The 20,165-nt window shown below is 41.7% G+C and overlaps 1 protein-coding gene across 3 annotated transcripts; it reads right to left on the reverse strand.

The window, feature by feature from the left end:
- Positions 1–136: 136 nt before the first annotated feature.
- On the reverse strand, positions 137–19,528 carry LOC124258129 (monocarboxylate transporter 14-like). 3 transcript variants are annotated; one of them, XM_046692198.1, is made up of 6 exons: positions 19,299–19,528; positions 4,069–4,212; positions 2,900–3,274; positions 2,306–2,857; positions 851–901; positions 137–325 (listed from the first exon to the last, which is right to left on the reverse strand). In XM_046692198.1, the coding sequence occupies exons 1-6, from the start codon at positions 19,498–19,500 to the stop codon at positions 195–197; spliced, it is 1,455 nt and encodes a 484-aa protein (XP_046548154.1). In that variant the 5' UTR covers positions 19,501–19,528; the 3' UTR covers positions 137–194. The 3 variants fall into 3 exon arrangements, with proteins under 3 accessions (XP_046548154.1, XP_046548153.1, XP_046548155.1); XM_046692197.1 differs by having other exon boundaries at positions 2,306–3,274; XM_046692199.1 differs by lacking the exon at positions 851–901 and having other exon boundaries at positions 2,306–3,274.
- Between the last annotated feature and the right edge of the window lie 637 nt (positions 19,529–20,165).

Raw genomic sequence — 20,165 nt, forward strand, 5'->3', positions numbered from 1 at the left:
GACAGCCACGTGATACTCATATTATTGTCTTTTGGAATTTCATACCACTGTGTATTCAAGCCAGAGGTGATCGAAGTGATTTTCCTCTGTTGCTTTCCGGGGCATAGTTGTCGAAATCATAACAAGACAAATATACTTCTCTAAAAACAATGTTTGTTCCAAATTGGGTATATGGTTAAAACAAGCGTTCCCGATCACGTTGGGCTGTCTTCTTGGTCAACCTCAAGCGTCGTGTCATCGGGGTGGTGGAGAGAGTGTTGATGACGACGTCCACCGCAGACTGGTATCATCATAATCACCAACACCGCCACAAACAACAGCACTCCTGAAACGTGAACATTGGCAGCGTGTAGCTCTGAGCTTTAACCATAAGCTGTACAGTTGATTGTTTGTGGAACGACTCACGTCACATTACATGATAAGAGTCGACCGTTAGTAAAGTTAACAGCGAAATGTGGGTGCTTAGATTCCCAACCGCATCTTACCAAAATATGTCAAAAGATGTATGACACCATACAGATAGGGGATAAGACAGGGACGAGATCTCTTTCTGTATCTCTTTAGGCTTGAACTTTTAAACCAGGATTTCTACACACAGCGAAACAAAGAAAACTAGTGCTGAGACGTTTCTCTGAAATTAACATTTCTCAAAGTCTTAAACACAGCCATGGCTAAGTATGGCTTTTAAAACGACAGTCTCTATGTGCAATCTGGAATGGGCATCAATATGTTTAAGTATATATACCAGTGGGTCAGAATCTTGGATTCGAACTCACAACCAATGGATCCTGGTTTGCAGTTTTAGTGCAAGTGTAGGGATAGTTATGATATATATATGGTTTCTAATTACCTGATAGATAGATACTGTTGGCATACGAACCAGTAGAATCGACAATCCATCTTGAAAGCAAAATTTGAAATATTTTGGCATCAGTATCAGTGTCGGGCATCAATTTAGGGCTTTGAATACTTAACCATTAGATACAGGATTTAGACATTATGCTACCATTTCTGTAAACTATTGTAAAAAGATGCTAACTTTCTTTCTTTATAAGACTTCTTATCCTCTTCTGGCAGAGTGAGTGAGTATGGTTTTACGCCGCTTTTAGCAATATTCTAGCAATATCACGGCAGTCAACACCAGAAATGGGCTTCACACGTTGTAGCACTGAAGGGAATCGATCCCGGGTCCTCAGCCTGAAGAGCAGACACTTTAACATTTAGGCCACCCGGTCGGCCCCTTTCGTCAGAGTGTTATTGGAGGTTGCGTGAAACATCATGTGAACAAAGCAGAGCGGACACCAGGTGTTCACGAAATGAGTAAGCATGTCCTGCACAACCGGTAGCACCCTACACCTGTATACAAACCAGGCATTCAAGTGATCAATAAACAATCCACCACATATTTTTATTAATTACTCGTAGACGTTCAGAGATCCCGACCCGTGAAGGTCCGGTTAGATTTCGTCACAGGAGGCGACCAAGGGAAACAGGTGGCCAGGCCCGCTGACGTGGTGGCACATGTCATCGTATCCCAATTTTGTAGATCGATGCTCATGCTGCTGAGCACTGGATTGCCTGGTCCAGACAGCCGCAATATGCAGTAGTTGGCCATAAGCGAGTCATCATTAGTGAAAGTCCCATAGACTTGTATGCTAGTTAACTCTTGCAAGAATCATTTTCATAAATTTGTTTCGGTCGAATTGCTTTCAATACTTATCTACCAGCTGGGAAATCATGTCAGCTACATACATATAATTTCCAATCAATTTTCCGATGATTATTAAGAAAACTGCAACTATTTAAACAATATATATTAGATATACCAATCAGGTTTAACATGGCTGTCTATGGGATAGATTAAGATTAAGTTGTACTTATGGTGCTTAATCAGGCGTCAATCGATAACTAATCAACGAAAGCTAAAGATGATTTCCAGGATGTTTGCAAAATATCAAAATAAAATGACTTCTACTAAATTTATGAAAATTATTCTTATAACAGTTAATTAACATGTAATTCTCTGGAAATTTCACAAATGACTCACTTATGTCCAACTACTGTAGCTGGGCTATTGCTGAGAACGGCGTAGGGTTGCACTCTATTAAAGTGAGTGAGTCAGGCCTTCCGACACTTTAAGCAATATTTCAGGAATGTCACGTCGGGAGACACCAACATGGGTTTTACAAATTCAGCACATGAATGAAATTGAACCCGGGCCTTCTATGTGAGAGAGCAAACGCTTTAACAACTAGGCTACCCCACTGCCAAACACTATAGTAAACGACTGGCCAAACATACTTACCGGCGATAGGTGGCGCTACCAGGTAACCAGTTCCGGCAGCAATCATTTCCCAGCCAAAGGCAGCAGCAAGTTTGTCAAGGCCAACACACTCAATGGTTAGAACTGTCAGAAAAGAGTATGAACCCCCGGAATATAAACCCATCAACACCATGACCAGCGTCTGTGTAGTAGCCGTGGTAGCTAACACAGGCGTCAACATAATGATAACAGCCGATGTCAGTATCAGACCAACGAATATTGAGAGAGGGTCCGTTTTACTATCATTCCCCATTGCACCAATCAGAACTCTCGAAATTGTTAGTGCTGGACCGTTCATCGCCATGGCGAAGGCCACTTCCGATTCGGTGACCCCAAACGTTTTAGCGAAGCTCGGGAAATGAATGAGAAATATACCTATGCTAGAATTATTGAGAAAAAGAGAGAAACACAAAATCAAGAAGCCTATATTAGCGTAAAGTGGTTTTGGTTCATGGATTTTGATCTTTGACATTTCAAAATTTACAGATCCTGAAATACTGATGGTTGAATTGACTAAGTCTTTGGCAGCCAAATGTTGGTCTTGGGCGGTCAAATGTTGGTCTTTAGCGGTCAAATGTTGGTCTTCACAAGTTGCAGCCCTTTTTGTTTGAGGTGAATCATTCTGTGTAAACATTTTCCCCTTCTCTGAGTCGGCATCTGGCAAACGTTTATCACGTTTCCTAAACAGCTTGAAGCAGAAGCCTTTGTTGTGTTCATGAACCGGAAACATTACAGCTCCGCACACCGCCATCTGTAAAGACAACCCTGCAAGGATCGCCAGAGTTTCCCGCCATGACAAAGCGTCCAGCAGGTGGCGACACACGAGCGGAAGTATGAGTATCCCGGCACCTGTTGCAGACAGAGCAAGTCCCGTGACGAATGTCCGCCGTTTCACGAAAAACAGATTCACGACAACTATGGAGGCAGAGTAGGTGAGTCCAAGACCTATACCTGTGTTGAAAAAAATAGGATCTTTAGAAATCACCCAAAACATCAAGCACCCGATCTCTATTTCAAACGGAGTGACAAAATATTATCATGATTATGAAAAACAAGGATACTAATAAAAAGAACTTCAGGGCCAACCGATGATTTCCTGTCTTTATCGATACCTGCAGTAAAACGAAAGCGTATAAACGGACGTGCAGAATTTTTCAACCATTTAATAGTTAGTGGGAAAATCGAGGACGAGTCAGTCTTAGTTTTATAGTTATATGGGGAACAATATTGTCAATCCTGAAAACAGACAGAGTAACACGAGAACGTCAAATGATCGGCCACTTATTCACAGCTAATTATCTCAAGTCAAGGTTAGTGCTAAAGGAACCTGCTATCGAAGATTAACATATGCTGTTATAATGTGTGCCCATTCGATAATAGAGACGGCCCGGTTAGGTACACATTTGAAGAGTCTACAGGCGGGTCAGTCTGAGTTATATTTAGAGCTTGTGGGGCAATATATTTTCTACAGAAAACTTGGATATTACAAGACTAGAAGACTGCACTTTCACCTGAACAAATACTCCACAGTGTCGCCTGATACAATACTCAGTACTCTCAACAATACGCTGTATTCTCACCTGAGACATATTCTGCAGTCTCACTTGAACCAATTTCCCACTTTCTCTCCAAAGACAATGCTTTGCAGTCTCTCCTGAGACGATGGTCTGATCTCTCACAATAGCCTGCACTCATCTGTGACAATCCCCTGCACTCTCAACAGAGACAACCCCAAGCATTCTCACCTGAGACAATACCCATGAAAATAAGAAGGAGAAGTAGACTGTTGACAAAGCTGCTGATCGCGAGGCCAGCTGCTAACAACGTCGCCCCTGTGATGACGGACGCTCGGCAGCTGACTTGTGAGGATAAAACGCTTGAAACTGGACCTGGAAGACAATGAAATGTGATATAAAACAGGGCCTGGAAGACAATGAGATGTGATATAACACTGGGCCTGGAAGACAATGAGATGTGATATAACACTGAACACTGGACCTGGAAGACAATGAGATGTGATATAACACTGAACCTGGAAGACACTAAGATGTGATATAACACTGGACCTGGAAGACAATGAGATGTGATATAACACTGGACCTGGAAGACAATGAGGTGTGATATAACACTGGGCCTGGAAGACAATGAGATGTGATATAACACTGGACCTGGAAGACAATGAGATGTGATATAACACTGGGCCTGGAAGACAATGAGGTGTGATATAACACTGAACATTTGACCTGGAAGACAATGAGATGTGATATAACACTGGGCCTGGAAGACAATGAGATGTGATATAACACTGAACACTGGACCTGGAAGACAATGAGATGTGATATAACACTGAACCTGGAAGACACTAAGATGTGATATAACACTTGACCTGGAAGACAATGAGATGTGATATAACACTGGACCTGGAAGACAATGAGGTGTGATATAACACTGGGCCTGGAAGACAATGAGATGTGATATAACACTGGACCTGGAAGACAATGAGATGTGATATAACAGTGGGCCTGGAAGACAATGAGATGTGATATAACACTGTACATTTGACTTGGAAGACAATGAGATGTGATATAACACTGGACCTGGAAGACAATGAGAGGTGATATAACACTGGACCTGGAAGACAATGAGATGATATATATCACAGGACCTGGAAGACAATGAGATGTCATAGAACCCCGGGCCTGAAAAACAATAAGATGTGATATAACACTAAACACTGGACCTGGGAGACAATGAGATGTGATATAACACTGGACCTGGAAGACAATGAGATGTATTATAACAGTGGGCCTGGAAGACAATGAGATATGATATGACACTGGACCTGGAAGACAATGACGTGTGATATAACACTGGACCTGGAAGACAATCAGGTGTGATATAACACTGGGCCTGGAAGACAATGAGATGTGATATAACACTGGGCCTGGAAGACAATGAGGTGTGATATAACACTGAACACTTGACCTGGAAGACAATGAGATGTGATATAACACTGGACCTGGAAGACAATGAGATGTGATATAACACAGGACCTGGAAGACAATGATACGATATATAACACTGGACTTGGAAGACAATGAGATGTGATATAACACTGGGCCTGGAAGACAATAAGATGTGTTATAACACTAAGCACTGGACCTGGAAGACAATGAGATCTGATATAACACTGGACCTGGAAGACAATGAGATGTGATATAACACTGGGCCTGGAAAACAATCAGATATGATATAACACTAAACACTGGACCTGGAAGACAATGAGATGTGATGTAACACTGGACCTGGAAGACAATGAGATGTGATATATCACTGGACCTGGAAGACAATGAGATGTGATATATCACTGGACCTGGAAGACAATGAGGTGTGATATTTCACTGGACCTGGAAGACAATGAGGTGTGATATATCACTGAACCTGGAAGACAATGAGATGTGATATATCATTGGACCTGGAAGACAATGAGGTGTGATATATCACTGGACCTGGAAGACAATGAGATGTGATATAACACTGGACCTGGAAGACAATGAGATGTGATATAACACTGGACCTGGAAGACAATGAGATTTGATATAACACTGGGCCTGGAAGACAATGAGGTGTGATATAACACTGAACATTTGACCTGGAAGACAATGAGATGTGATATAACACTGGACCTGGAAGACAATGAGATGATATATATCACAGGACCTCGAAGACAATGAGATGTCATAGAACACCGGGCCTGAAAAACAATAAGATGTGATATAACACAAAACACTGGACCTGGGAGACAATGAGATGTGATATAAGACAGGACCTGGAAGACAATGAGATGTATTATAACAGTGGGCCTGGAAGACAATGAGATATGATATGACACTGGACCTGGAAGACAATGAGGTGTGATATAACACTGGACCTGGAAGACAATCAGGTGTGATATAACACTGGGCCTGGAAGACAATGAGATGTGATATAACACTGGACCTGGAAGACAATGAGATGTGATATAACACTGGACCTGGAAGACAATGAGATGTGATATAACACTGGGCCTGGAAAACAATCAGATATGATATAACACTAAACACTGGACCTGGAAGACAATGAGATGTGATATATCACTTGACCTGGAAGACAATGAGATGTGATATTTCACTGGACCTGGAAGACAATGAGGTGTGATATATCACTGGACCTGGAAGACAATGAGATGTGATATAACACTGGACCTGGAAGACAATGAGATGTGATATATCATTGGACCTGGAAGACAATGAGGTATGATATATCACTGGACCTGGAAGACAATGAGGTGTGATATATCACTGGACCTGGAAGACAATGAGGTGTGATATAACACTGGACCTGGAAGACAATGAGATGTGATATAACACTGGACCTGGAAGACAATGAGATGTGATATAACACTGGGCCTGGAAGACAATGAGGTGTGATATAACACTGAACATTTGACCTGGAAGACAATGAGATGTGATATAACACTGGACCTGGAAGACAATGAGATGATATATATCACAGGACCTCGAAGACAATGAGATGTCATAGAACACCGGGCCTGAAAAACAATAAGATGTGATATAACACTAAACACTGGACCTGGGAGACAATGAGATGTGAGATAACAAAGGACCTGGAAGACAATGAGATGTATTATAACAGTGGGCCTGGAAGACAATGAGATATGATATGACACTGGACCTGGAAGACAATGAGGTGTGATATAACACTGGGCCTGGAAGACAATGAGGTGTGATATAACACTGAACACTTGACCTGGAAGACAATGAGATGTGACATAACACTGGACCTGGAAGACGATGAGATGTGATATAACACAGGACCTGGAAGACAATGATATGATATATAACACTGGACCTGGAAGACAATGAGATGTGATATAACACTGGGCCTGGAAAACAATGAGATGTGATATAACACTAAGCACTGGACCTGGAAGACAATGAGATGTGATATAACACTGGACCTGGAAGACAATGAGATGTGATATAACACTGGGCCTGGAAAACAATCAGATATGATATAACACTAAACGCTGGACCTGGAAGACAATGAGATGTGATGTAACACTGGACCTGGAAGACAATGAGATGTGATATATCACTGGACCTGGAAGACAATGAGATGTGATATATCACTGGACCTGGAGGACAATGAGGTGTGATATTTCACTGGACCTGGAAGACAATGAGGTGTGATATATCACTGAACCTGGAAGACAATGAGATGTGATATATCATTGGACTTGGAAGACAATGAGGTGTGATATATCACTGGACCTGGAAGACAATGAGATGTGACATAACACTGGACCTGGAAGACAATGAGATGTGATATAACACAGGACCTGGAAGACAATGATATGATATATAACACTGGACTTGGAAGACAATGAGATGATATAACACTGGGCCTGGAAAGAAAACAATAAGATGTGATATAACACTAAGCACTGGACCTGGAAGACAATGAGATGATATAACACTGGACCTGGAAGACAATGAGATGTGATATAACACTGGGCCTGAAAACAATCAGATATGATATAACACTCAAACACTGGACCTGGAAGACAATGAGATGATGCAACACTGGACCTGAAGACAATGAGATGTGATATATCACTGGACCTGAAGACAATGAGATGTGATATATCACTGACCTGGAAGACAATGAGGTGATATTTCACTGGACCTGAAGACAATGAGGTGATATAATCACTGATCTGGAAGACAATGAGATGTGATATATCATTGGACCTGGAAGACAATGAGGTGTGATATATCACTGGACCTGGCAGACAATGAGATGTGATATAACACTGGACCTGGAAGACAATGAGATGTGATATATCATTGGACCTGGAAGACAATGAGGTATGATATACCACTGGACCTGGAAGACAATGAGGTGTGATATATCACTGGACCTGGAAGACAATGAGGTGTGATATAACACTGGACCTGGAAGACAATGAGATGTGATATAACACTGGACCTGGAAGACAATGAGATGTGATATAACACTGGACCTGGAAGACAATGAGATGTGATATATCATTGGACCTGGAAGACAATGAGGTATGATATATCACTGGACCTGGAAGATTAATGAGGTGTGATATATCACTGGACCTGGAAGACAATGGTGTGATATAACACTGGACCTGGGAAGACAATGAGAGATGTGATATAACACTGGACCTGGAAGACAATGAGATGTGATATAACACTGGCCTGAAGACAATGAGGTGTGATATAACACTGAACATTTGACCTGGAAGACAATGAGATGTGATATAACACTGGACCTGGAAGACAATGAGATGATATATATCACAGGACCTCGAAGACAATGAGATGTCATAGAACACCGGGCCTGAAAAACAATAAGATGTGATATAACACTAAACACTGGACCTGGGAGACAATGAGATGTGATATAACACAGGGACCTGGAAGACAATGAGATGTATTATAACAGTGGGCCTGGAAGACAATGAGATATGATATGACACTGGACCTGGAAGACAATGAGGTGTGATATAACACTGGGCCTGGAAGACAATGAGGTGTGATATAACACTGAACACTGGACCTGGAAGACAATGAGATGTGATATAACACTGGACCTGGAAGACGATGAGATGTGATATAACACAGGACCTGGAAGACAATGATATGATATATAACACTGGACCTGGAAGACAATGAGATGATATAACACTGGGCCTGAAAACAATGAGATGTGATATAACACTAAGCACTGGACCTGGAAGACAATGAGATGTGATATAACACTGGACCTGGAAGACAATGAGATGTGATATAACACTGGGCCTGGAAAACAATCAGATATGATATAACACTAAACGCTGGACCTGGGAAGACAATGAGATGTGATGATGTAACACTGGACCTGAAGACAATGAGATGTGATATATCACTGGACCTGAAGACAATGAGATGTGATATATCACTGGACCTGGAAGACAATGAGGTGTGATATTTCACTGGACCTGAAGACAATGAGGTGTGATATATCACTGAACCTGGAAGACAATGAGATGTGATATATCATTGGACCTGGAAGACAATGAGGTGTGATATATCACTGGACCTGGCAGACAATGAGATGTGATGTAACACTGGACCTGGAAGACAATAAGATGTGATATATCATTGGACCTGGAAGACAATGAGGTATGATATACCACTGGACCTGGAAGACAATGAGGTGTGATATATCACTGAACCTGGAAGACAATGAGATGTGATATATCATTGGACTTGGAAGACAATGAGGTGTGATATATCACTGGACCTGGAAGACAATGAGATGTGACATAACACTGGACCTGGAAGACAATGAGATGTGATATAACACAGGACCTGGAAGACAATGATATGATATATAACACTGGACTTGGAAGACAATGAGATGTGATATAACACTGGGCCTGGAAAACAATAAGATGTGATATAACACTAAGCACTGGACCTGGAAGACAATGAGATGTGATATAACACTGGACCTGGAAGACAATGAGATGTGATATAACACTGGGCCTGGAAAACAATCAGATATGATATAACACTAAACACTGGACCTGGAAGACAATGAGATGTGATGTAACACTGGACCTGGAAGACAATGAGATGTGATATATCACTGGACCTGGAAGACAATGAGATGTGATATACCACTGACCTGGAGAAGACAATGAGGTGTGATATTTCACTGGACCTCCAAGACAATGAGGTGTGATATATCACTGGACCTGGAAGACAATGAGATGTGATATATCATTGGACCTGGAAGACAATGAGGTGTGATATATCACTGGACCTGGCAGACAATGAGATGTGATATAACACTGGACCTGGAAGACAATGAGATGTGATATATCATTGGACCTGGAAGACAATGAGGTATGATATACCACTGGACCTGGAAGACAATGAGGTGTGATATATCACTGGACCTGGAAGACAATGAGGTGTGATATAACACTGGACCTGGAAGACAATGAGATGTGATATGACACTGGGCCTGGAAGACAATGAGGTGTGATATAACACTGAACATTTGACTTGGAAGACAATGAGATGATATAACACTGGACCTGGAAGACAATGAGTTTATATATATCACAGGACCTCGAAGACAATGAGATGTCACATGAACACCGGGCCTGAAAACAATCAGATGTGATATAACACTAAGCACTGGACCTGGGAGACAATGAGATGTGATATAACATTGAACACTGGACCTGGAAGACAATGAGATGTATTATAACAGTGGGCCTGGAAGACAATGAGATATGATATGACACTGGACCTGGAAGACAATGAGATGTGATATAACACTGGACCTGGAAGACAATCAGGTGTGATATAACACTGGGCCTGGAAGACAATCAGATGTGATATGACACTGGGCCTGGAAGACAATGAGGTGTGATATAACACTGAACACTTGACCTGGAAGACAATGAGATGTGATATAACACTGGACCTGGGAAGACAATGAGATGTGATATAACACAGGACCTGGAAGACAAATGATATGATATAACACTGGACCTCGAAGACAATGAGATGTCATAGAACACCGGGCCTGAAAAACAATAAGATGTGATATAACACTAAACACTGGACCTGGGAGACAATGAGATGTGATATAACACAGGACCTGGAAGACAATGAGATGTATTATAACAGTGGGCCTGGAAGACAATGAGATATGATATGACACTGGACCTGGAAGACAATGAGGTGTGATATAACACTGGGCCTGGAAGACAATGAGGTGTGATATAACACTGAACACTTGACCTGGAAGACAATGAGATGATATATAACACTGGACCTGAAGACGATGAGATGTGATATAACACAGGACCTGGAAGACAATGATATGATATATAACACTGGACCTGGAAGACAATGAGATGTGATATAACACTGGGCCTGGAAAACAATGAGATGTGATATAACACTAAGCACTGGACCTGGAAGACAATGAGATGTGATATAACACTGGACCTGGAAGACAATGAGATGTGATATAACACTGGGCCTGGAAAACAATCAGATATGATATAACACTAAACGCTGGACCTGGAAGACAATGAGATGTGATGTAACACTGGACCTGGAAGACAATGAGATGTGATATATCACTGGACCTGGAAGACAATGAGATGTGATATATCACTGGACCTGGAAGACAATGAGGTGTGATATTTCACTGGACCTGGAAGACAATGAGGTGTGATATATCACTGAACCTGGAAGACAATGAGATGTGATATATCATTGACCTGAAGACAATGAGGTGTGATATATCACTGGACCTGGAAGACAATGAGATGTGACATAACACTGGACCTGGAAGACAATGAGATGTGATATAACACAGGACCTGGAAGACAATGATATGATGTATAACACTGGACTGGGAAGACAATGAGATGTGATATAACACTGGGCCTGGAAAACAATAAGATGTGATATAACACTAAGCACTGGACCTGGAAGACAATGAGATGTGATATAACACTGGACCTGGAAGACAATGAGATGTGATATAACACTGGGCCTGGAAAACAATCAGATATGATATAACACTAAACACTGGACCTGGAAGACAATGAGATGTGATGTAACACTGGACCTGGAAGACAATGAGATGTGATATTTCACTGGACCTGGAAGACAATGAGGTGTGATATATCACTGGACCTGGAAGACAATGAGATGTGATATATCATTGGACCTGGAAGACAATGAGGTGTGATATATCACTGGACCTGGCAGACAATGAGATGTGATATAACACTGGACCTGGAAGACAATGAGATGTGATATATCATTGGACCTGGAAGACAATGAGGTATGATATACCACTGGACCTGGAAGACAATGAGGTGTGATATATCACTGAACCTGAAGACAATGAGATGTGATATATCATTGACTTGAAGACAATAGAGTGTGATATATCACTGGACCTGGAAGACAATGAGATGTGACATAAACACTGGACCTGGAAGACAATGAGATGTGATATAACACAGGACCTGGAAGACAATGATATGATATATAACACTGACTTGGAAGACAATGAGATGTGATATAACACTGGGCCTGGAAAACAATAAGATGTGATATAACACTAAGCACTGGACCTGGAAGACAATGAGATGATATAACACTGGACCTGGGAAGACAATGAGATGTGATATAACACTGGGCCTGGAAAACAATCAGATATGATATAACACTAAACACTGGACCTGGAAGACAATGAGATGTGATGTAACACTGGACCTGAAGACAATGAGATGATATATCACTGGACCTGAAGATAACCGAGATGTGATATATCACTGGACCTGGAAGACAATGAGGTGTGATATTTCACTGGACCTGGAAGACAATGAGGTGTGATATATCACTGGACCTGGAAGACAATGAGATGTGATATATCATTGGACCTGGAAGACAATGAGGTGTGATATATCACTGGACCTGGCAGACAATGAGATGTGATATAACACTGGACCTGGAAGACAATGAGATGTGATATATCATTGGACCTGGAAGACAATGAGGTATGATATACCACTGGACCTGGAAGACAATGAGGTGTGATATATCACTGGACCTGGAAGACAATGAGGTGTGATATAACACTGGACCTGGAAGACAATGAGATGTGATATAACACTGGGCCTGGAAGACAATGAGGTGTGATATAACACTGAACATTTGACTTGGAAGACAATGAGATGTGATATAACACTGGACCTGGAAGACAATGAGTTTATATATATCACAGGACCTCGAAGACAATGAGATGTCATAGAACACCGGGCCTGAAAAACAATCAGATGTGATATAACACTAAGCACTGGACCTGGGAGACAATGAGATGTGATATAACATTGAACACTGGACCTGGAAGACAATGAGATGTATTATAACAGTGGGCCTGGAAGACAATGAGATATGATATGACACTGGACCTGGAAGACAATGAGATGTGATATAACACTGGACCTGGAAGACAATCAGGTGTGATATAACACTGGGCCTGGAAGACAATCAGATGTGATATGACACTGGGCCTGGAAGACAATGAGGTGTGATATAACACTGAACACTTGACCTTGAAGACAATGAGATGTGATATAACACTGGACCTGGAAGACAATGAGATGTGATATAACACAGGACCTGGAAGACAATGATATGATATATAACACTGGACCTCGAAGACAATGAGATGTCATAGAACACCGGGCCTGAAAAACAATAAGATGTGATATAACACTAAACACTGGACCTGGGAGACAATGAGATGTGATATAACACAGGACCTGGAAGACAATGAGATGTATTATAACAGTGGGCCTGGAAGACAATGAGATATGATATGACACTGGACCTGGAAGACAATGAGGTGTGATATAACACTGGGCCTGGAAGACAATGAGGTGTGATATAACACTGAACACTTGACCTGGAAGACAATGAGATGTGATATAACACTGGACCTGGAAGACGATGAGATGTGATATAACACAGGACCTGGAAGACAATGATATGATATATAACACTGGACCTGGAAGACAATGAGATGTGATATAACACTGGGCCTGGAAAACAATGAGATGTGATATAACACTAAGCACTGGACCTGGAAGACAATGAGATGTGATATAACACTGGGCCTGGAAAACAATCAGATATGATATAACACTAAACGCTGGACCTGGAAGACAATGAGATGTGATGTAACACTGGACCTGGAAGACAATGAGATGTGATATATCACTGGACCTGGAAGACAATGAGATGTGATATATCACTGGACCTGGAAGACAATGAGGTGTGATATTTCACTGGACCTGGAAGACAATGAGGTGTGATATATCACTGAACCTGGAAGACAATGAGGTGTGATATATCACTGGACCTGGAAGACAATGAGATGTGACATAACACTGGACCTGGAAGACAATGAGATGTGATATAACACAGGACCTGGAAGACAATGATATGATGTATAACACTGGACTTGAAGACAATGAGATGTGATATAACACTGGGCCTGAAAACAATAAGATGTGATATAACACTAAGCACTGGACCTGGAAGACAATGAGATGTGATATAACACTGGACCTGGAAGACAATGAGATGTGATATAACACTGGGCCTGGAAAACAATCAGATATGATATAACACTAAACACTGGACCTGGAAGACAATGAGATGTGATGTAACACTGGACCTGGAAGACAATGAGATGTGATATATCACTGGACCTGGAAGACAATGAGATGTGATATATCACTGGACCTGGAAGACAATGAGGTGTGATATTTCACTGGACCTGGAAGACAATGAGGTGTGATATATCACTGGACCTGGAAGACAATGAGATGTGATATATCATTGCACCTGGAAGACAATGAGGTGTGATATATCACTGGACCTGGCAGACAATGAGATGTGATATAACACTGGACCTGGAAGACAATGAGATGTGATATATCATTGGACCTGGAAGACACAATGAGGTATGATATACCACTGGACCTGAAAACAATGAGGTGTGATATATCACTGGACCTGGAAGACAAATGAGGTGGTGATATAACACTGGACCTGAAGAACAATGAGATGATATAACACTGGACCTGGAAGACAATGAGATGTGATATAACACTGGCCTGAAGACAATGAGGTGTGATATAACACTGAACATTTGACCTGGAAGACAATGAGATGTGATATAACACTGGACCTGGAAGACAATGAGATTATATATATCACAGGACCTCGAAAACAATGAGATGTCATAGAACACCGGGCCTGAAAAATAATAAGATGTGATATAACACTAAACACTGGACCTGGGAGACAATGAGATGTGATATAACACTGAACACTGGACCTGGAAGACAATGAGATGTATTATAACTGTGGGCCTGGAAGACAATGAGATATGATATGACACTGGACCTGGAAGACAATGAGGTGTGATATAACACTGGACCTGGAAGACAATCAGGTGTGATATAACACTGGGCCTGGAAGACAATCAGATGTGATATGACACTGGGCCTGGAAGACAATGAGGTGTGATATAACACTGAACACTTGACCTGGAAGACAATGAGATGTGATATAACACTTGACCTGGAAGACAATGAGATGTGATATAACACAGGACCTGGAAGACAATGATATGATATATAACACTGGACCTGGAAGACAATGAGATGTGATATAACACTGGGCCTGGAAGACAATGAGATGTGATATAACACTAAGCACTGGACCTGGAAGACAATGAGATGTGATATATAACACTGGACGTGGAAGACAATGAGATGTGATATAACACTGGGCCTGGAAAACAATCACATATGATATAACACTAAACACTGGACCTGGAAGACAATGAGATGTGATGTAAACACTGGACCTGGAAGACAATGAGATGCTGATATATCACTGGACCTGAAGACAACTGACAATGAGATGTGATATATCACTGGACCTGGGCAAGACAATGAGGTGTGATATTTCACTGGACCTGGAAGACAATGAGGTATGATATATCACTGAACCTGGAAGACAATGAGATGTGATATATCATTGGACCTGGAAGACAATGAGGTGTGAAATATCACTGGACCTGGAAGACAATGAGATGTGATATAACACTGGACCTGGAAGACAATGAGATGTGATATATCATTGGACCTGGAAGACAATGAGGTGTGATATATCACTGGACCTGGAAGACAATGAGGTGTGATATAACACTGGACCTGGAAGACAATGAGATGTGATGAAACACTGGACCTGGAAAACAATGAGATGTGATATATCACTGGACCTGGAAGACAATGAGATGTGATATAACACTGGTCCTGGAAGACAATGAGGTGTGATATATCACAGGACCTGGAAGACAATGAGATGTGATATAACACTGGACCTGGAAGACAATAAGATGTGATATAACACTGGACCTGGAAAACAATGAGATGTGATATAACACTGGACCTGGAAGACAATGAGATGTGATATATCATTGGACCTGGAAGACAATGAGGTGTGATATATCACTTGACCTCGAAGACAATGAGGTGTGATATATCACAGGACCTGGAAGACAAAGAGATGTGATATAACACTGGACCTGGAAGACAATGAGATGTGATATAACACTGGACCTGGAAGACAATGAGATGTGATATATCATTGAACTTGGAACACAATGAGGTGTGATATATCACTGGACCTGGAAGACAATGAGGTGTGATATAACACTGGACCTGGAAGACAAAGAGGTGTGATATAACACTGGACCTGGAAGACAATGAGATGTGATATAACACTGGACCTGGAAGACAATGAGATGTGATATAACACTGGACCTGGAAGACAATGAGGTGTGATATATCACTGGACCTGGAAGACAATGAGATGTGATATAACACTGGACCTGGAAGACAATGAGATGTGATATATCATTGGATCTGGAAGACAATGAGGTGTGATATATCACTGGACCTGGAAGACAATGAGATGTGATATAACACTGGACCTGGAAGACAATGAGATGTGATATATCATTGGACCTGGAAGACAATGAGGTGATATATCACTGGACCTGGACAATGAGGTGTGATATAACACTGGACCTGAAGACAATGAGATGTGATGTAACACTGGACCTGAAGACAATGAGAGTGTGATATATCACTGGACCTGGAAGACAATGAGATGTGATATAACACTGAACACTGGCCTGGAAGACAAATGAGAGATATAACACAGGTTGAGGCAAATGATGATATATCACAGGACCTGGAAGACAAAGAGATGTGATATAACACTAAGACATTAAAGACAATGAGATGTCATATAACACCGGGCCTGAAAACAATAAGATGTGATATAACACTGCAAACACTGGACCTGGGAGACAATGAGATGTGATAACACAGGGACCTGGGAAGACAATGAGATGTATTATAACAGTGGGCCTGGAAGACAACAGAGATATGATATGACACTGGACCTGAAGACAATGAGGTGTGATATAACACTGGACCTGGAAGACAATCAGGTGATATAACACTGGCCTGAAGACAATGAGATGTGATATAACACCTCAAGGCCTGGAAGGACAATGAGGTGTGATATAACACTGAACACTTGACCTGGAAGACAATGAGATGTGAAAAAGAACACTGGACCTGGAAGACAATGAGATGTGATATAACATTACAGGACCTGGGAAGACAAATGATATGATATATAACACTGGACCTGGTAGACAATGAGATGTGATATATCACTGGGCCTGGAAGACAATGAGATGTGATATAACACTGGACCTGAAGACAATGAGGTGTGATATATCACTGGACCTGCGGAAGATGCGATAATGAGATGTGATATAACACTGGACCTGGGAAGACAATGAGATGTGGATAAACACTGGACCTGACCTGGAAGACAATGAGGTGTGATATATCACTGGACCTGGAACACAATGAGGTGTGATATATCACTGGACCTGGAAGACAATAGAGTGTGATAACACTGGACCTGGAAGACAATGAGGTGTGATATAACACACACTGGACCTGGAAGACAATGAGATGTGATATAACACTGGACCTGGAAGATTAATGAGGACAATGAGATGTGATATATCACTGGACCTGAATGACAATGAGATGTGATATAACACTGGACCTGGAGACACAATAAGATTTGACATAACACTGGACCTGGAAGACAATGAGATGTGACATATAACACTGGACCTGGAAGACAATGAGATGTGATATATCATTGGACCTGGAAGACAATGAGGTGTGATATATCACTGGACCTGAAGAAGACAATGAGGTCCTGATAATTATATCACAGGACCTGGAAAGACAAAGAGAAGGATATAACACTGGACCTGGAAGACAATGAGATGTGATACTTAACACTGGGACCTGGGAAGACAATGAGAATGTGATATATCATTGAACTTGGAACACACTGACCTGAGGTGTGATATATCACACTGGACCTGGAAGACAAAAGAGGTGTGTGAAGGCAACGATGATATAACACTGGACCTGAAGACAATGAGATGTGATATAACACTGGACCTGGAAGACAATGAGATGTGATATAACACTGGACCTGGAAGACAATAAGATGTGATATAACATTGGACCTGGAAGACAATGAGATGTGATGTAACACTGGACCTGGAAGACAATGAGATGTGATATAACACTGGGCCTGGAAGACAATGAGATGTGTTGAAACACTGGACCTGGAAGACAATGAGGTGTGATATATCACTGGACCTGGAAGATAATGAGATGTGATATAACACTGGACCTGGAAAATAATAAGATGTGATATAACACTAAACACTGCACCTGGGAGACAATGAGATGTGATATAACACTGGGCCTGGAAGACAATGAGATGTGATGGATAACTGAACACTAGACTCTGTGATGAAAAAGTGACCTATGATATAACATTGGGCCTTGTGAGGAGAACTGAACACATGGACTTATGGCGAAAACTGACCTATGATGAAACTGGAGACAACTGACGAGTGGCAATGTGATATATCGAACTTGCCAATCAGTCCAATTTGTAGGCCCCTAGAATATAAATATGTTTCTGGGGACTCATCCCATTGCACTGACTTGTACGGTACTCACTTCCACGTCACAAATTTTATTAACTTTACTAAAAGATGCAATCAGTATATCAGTGGAATCAATAGTCTCAATATATAAATACATCCTGAATATATCAACTATTACTTCACGGCCAGTCTTGCCAGCTGTCATTGATCGTACCTGCCAGTTGCAAGAGTGACGCAAACAGTGATGTCACCCATGACGTCAGCGCGACGCTCTCCTTAAACTGTTCCAGGAACACCGCCTGGAAGATGCCTCCCACGTACGCTAGACCTGGGCCTATCAGGAGATTCACGTAGGCTGCCAGCAGCACCACCCAGGCCCAGCCGCCATCTATGTCACGAGACTGCCGTGACGTCATATCCGGGCTGCTTCAGGTCATGTCTGAAAGAGTTACAATTGCAGTAGTTATTTGGACAATGCCACAACATAAAATTGACAGCCCTGGAACACTGTCACGACATGGTGCACAGGGCAGCCAACATACACTAAACAGGCATCATTCTTTATGCTGAATGTCAAGTGGGCTTTTGTCATGGAATGTTTGTCCGAAGTCCACCGTTCGCGTAGCAAACAAACGGAAACATATTAATGAAATTTGCATGTACTTAATTTCTGTAGGGTATCCCTGTACAAGGAAGGATAAATTGAGGTGACAAGACAGTATTGTGGTCAAGCTTGGTCAGTCCTGATGGTCTCGTCTGGTGTTTGTTTGTTTGTCTTTTGTTTACCTCCACACTCGTCAATATTCCAGCAATATGAGATGGCGTCGGTGTCCATAGGCGGATCCAGGGGGAGGGAAGAGGGATCGGGGGGTGGGGGTTTGTAGAGATGTGTGTGTGTGTGTGTGTGTTGTGCGCGGACACACACACAGTTCCCTGTGTGAAAATGATAGGTTATTAAATGACCACTGAAACTCAAAAAGCTGTATCCCCCTGGTGTGTAATCGTGTATGAATAGGCCAGACTGAATGAGCATAGGTCTACGCAAATGGGATACGATGACGTGTAATATCCTGAAATAAAG

This window comes from Haliotis rubra, unplaced genomic scaffold, assembly GCF_003918875.1.
Source record: "Haliotis rubra isolate DU_JTF1 unplaced genomic scaffold, ASM391887v1 Scf683, whole genome shotgun sequence".
NCBI classification, from domain to species: Eukaryota; Metazoa; Mollusca; class Gastropoda; order Lepetellida; family Haliotidae; genus Haliotis; species Haliotis rubra.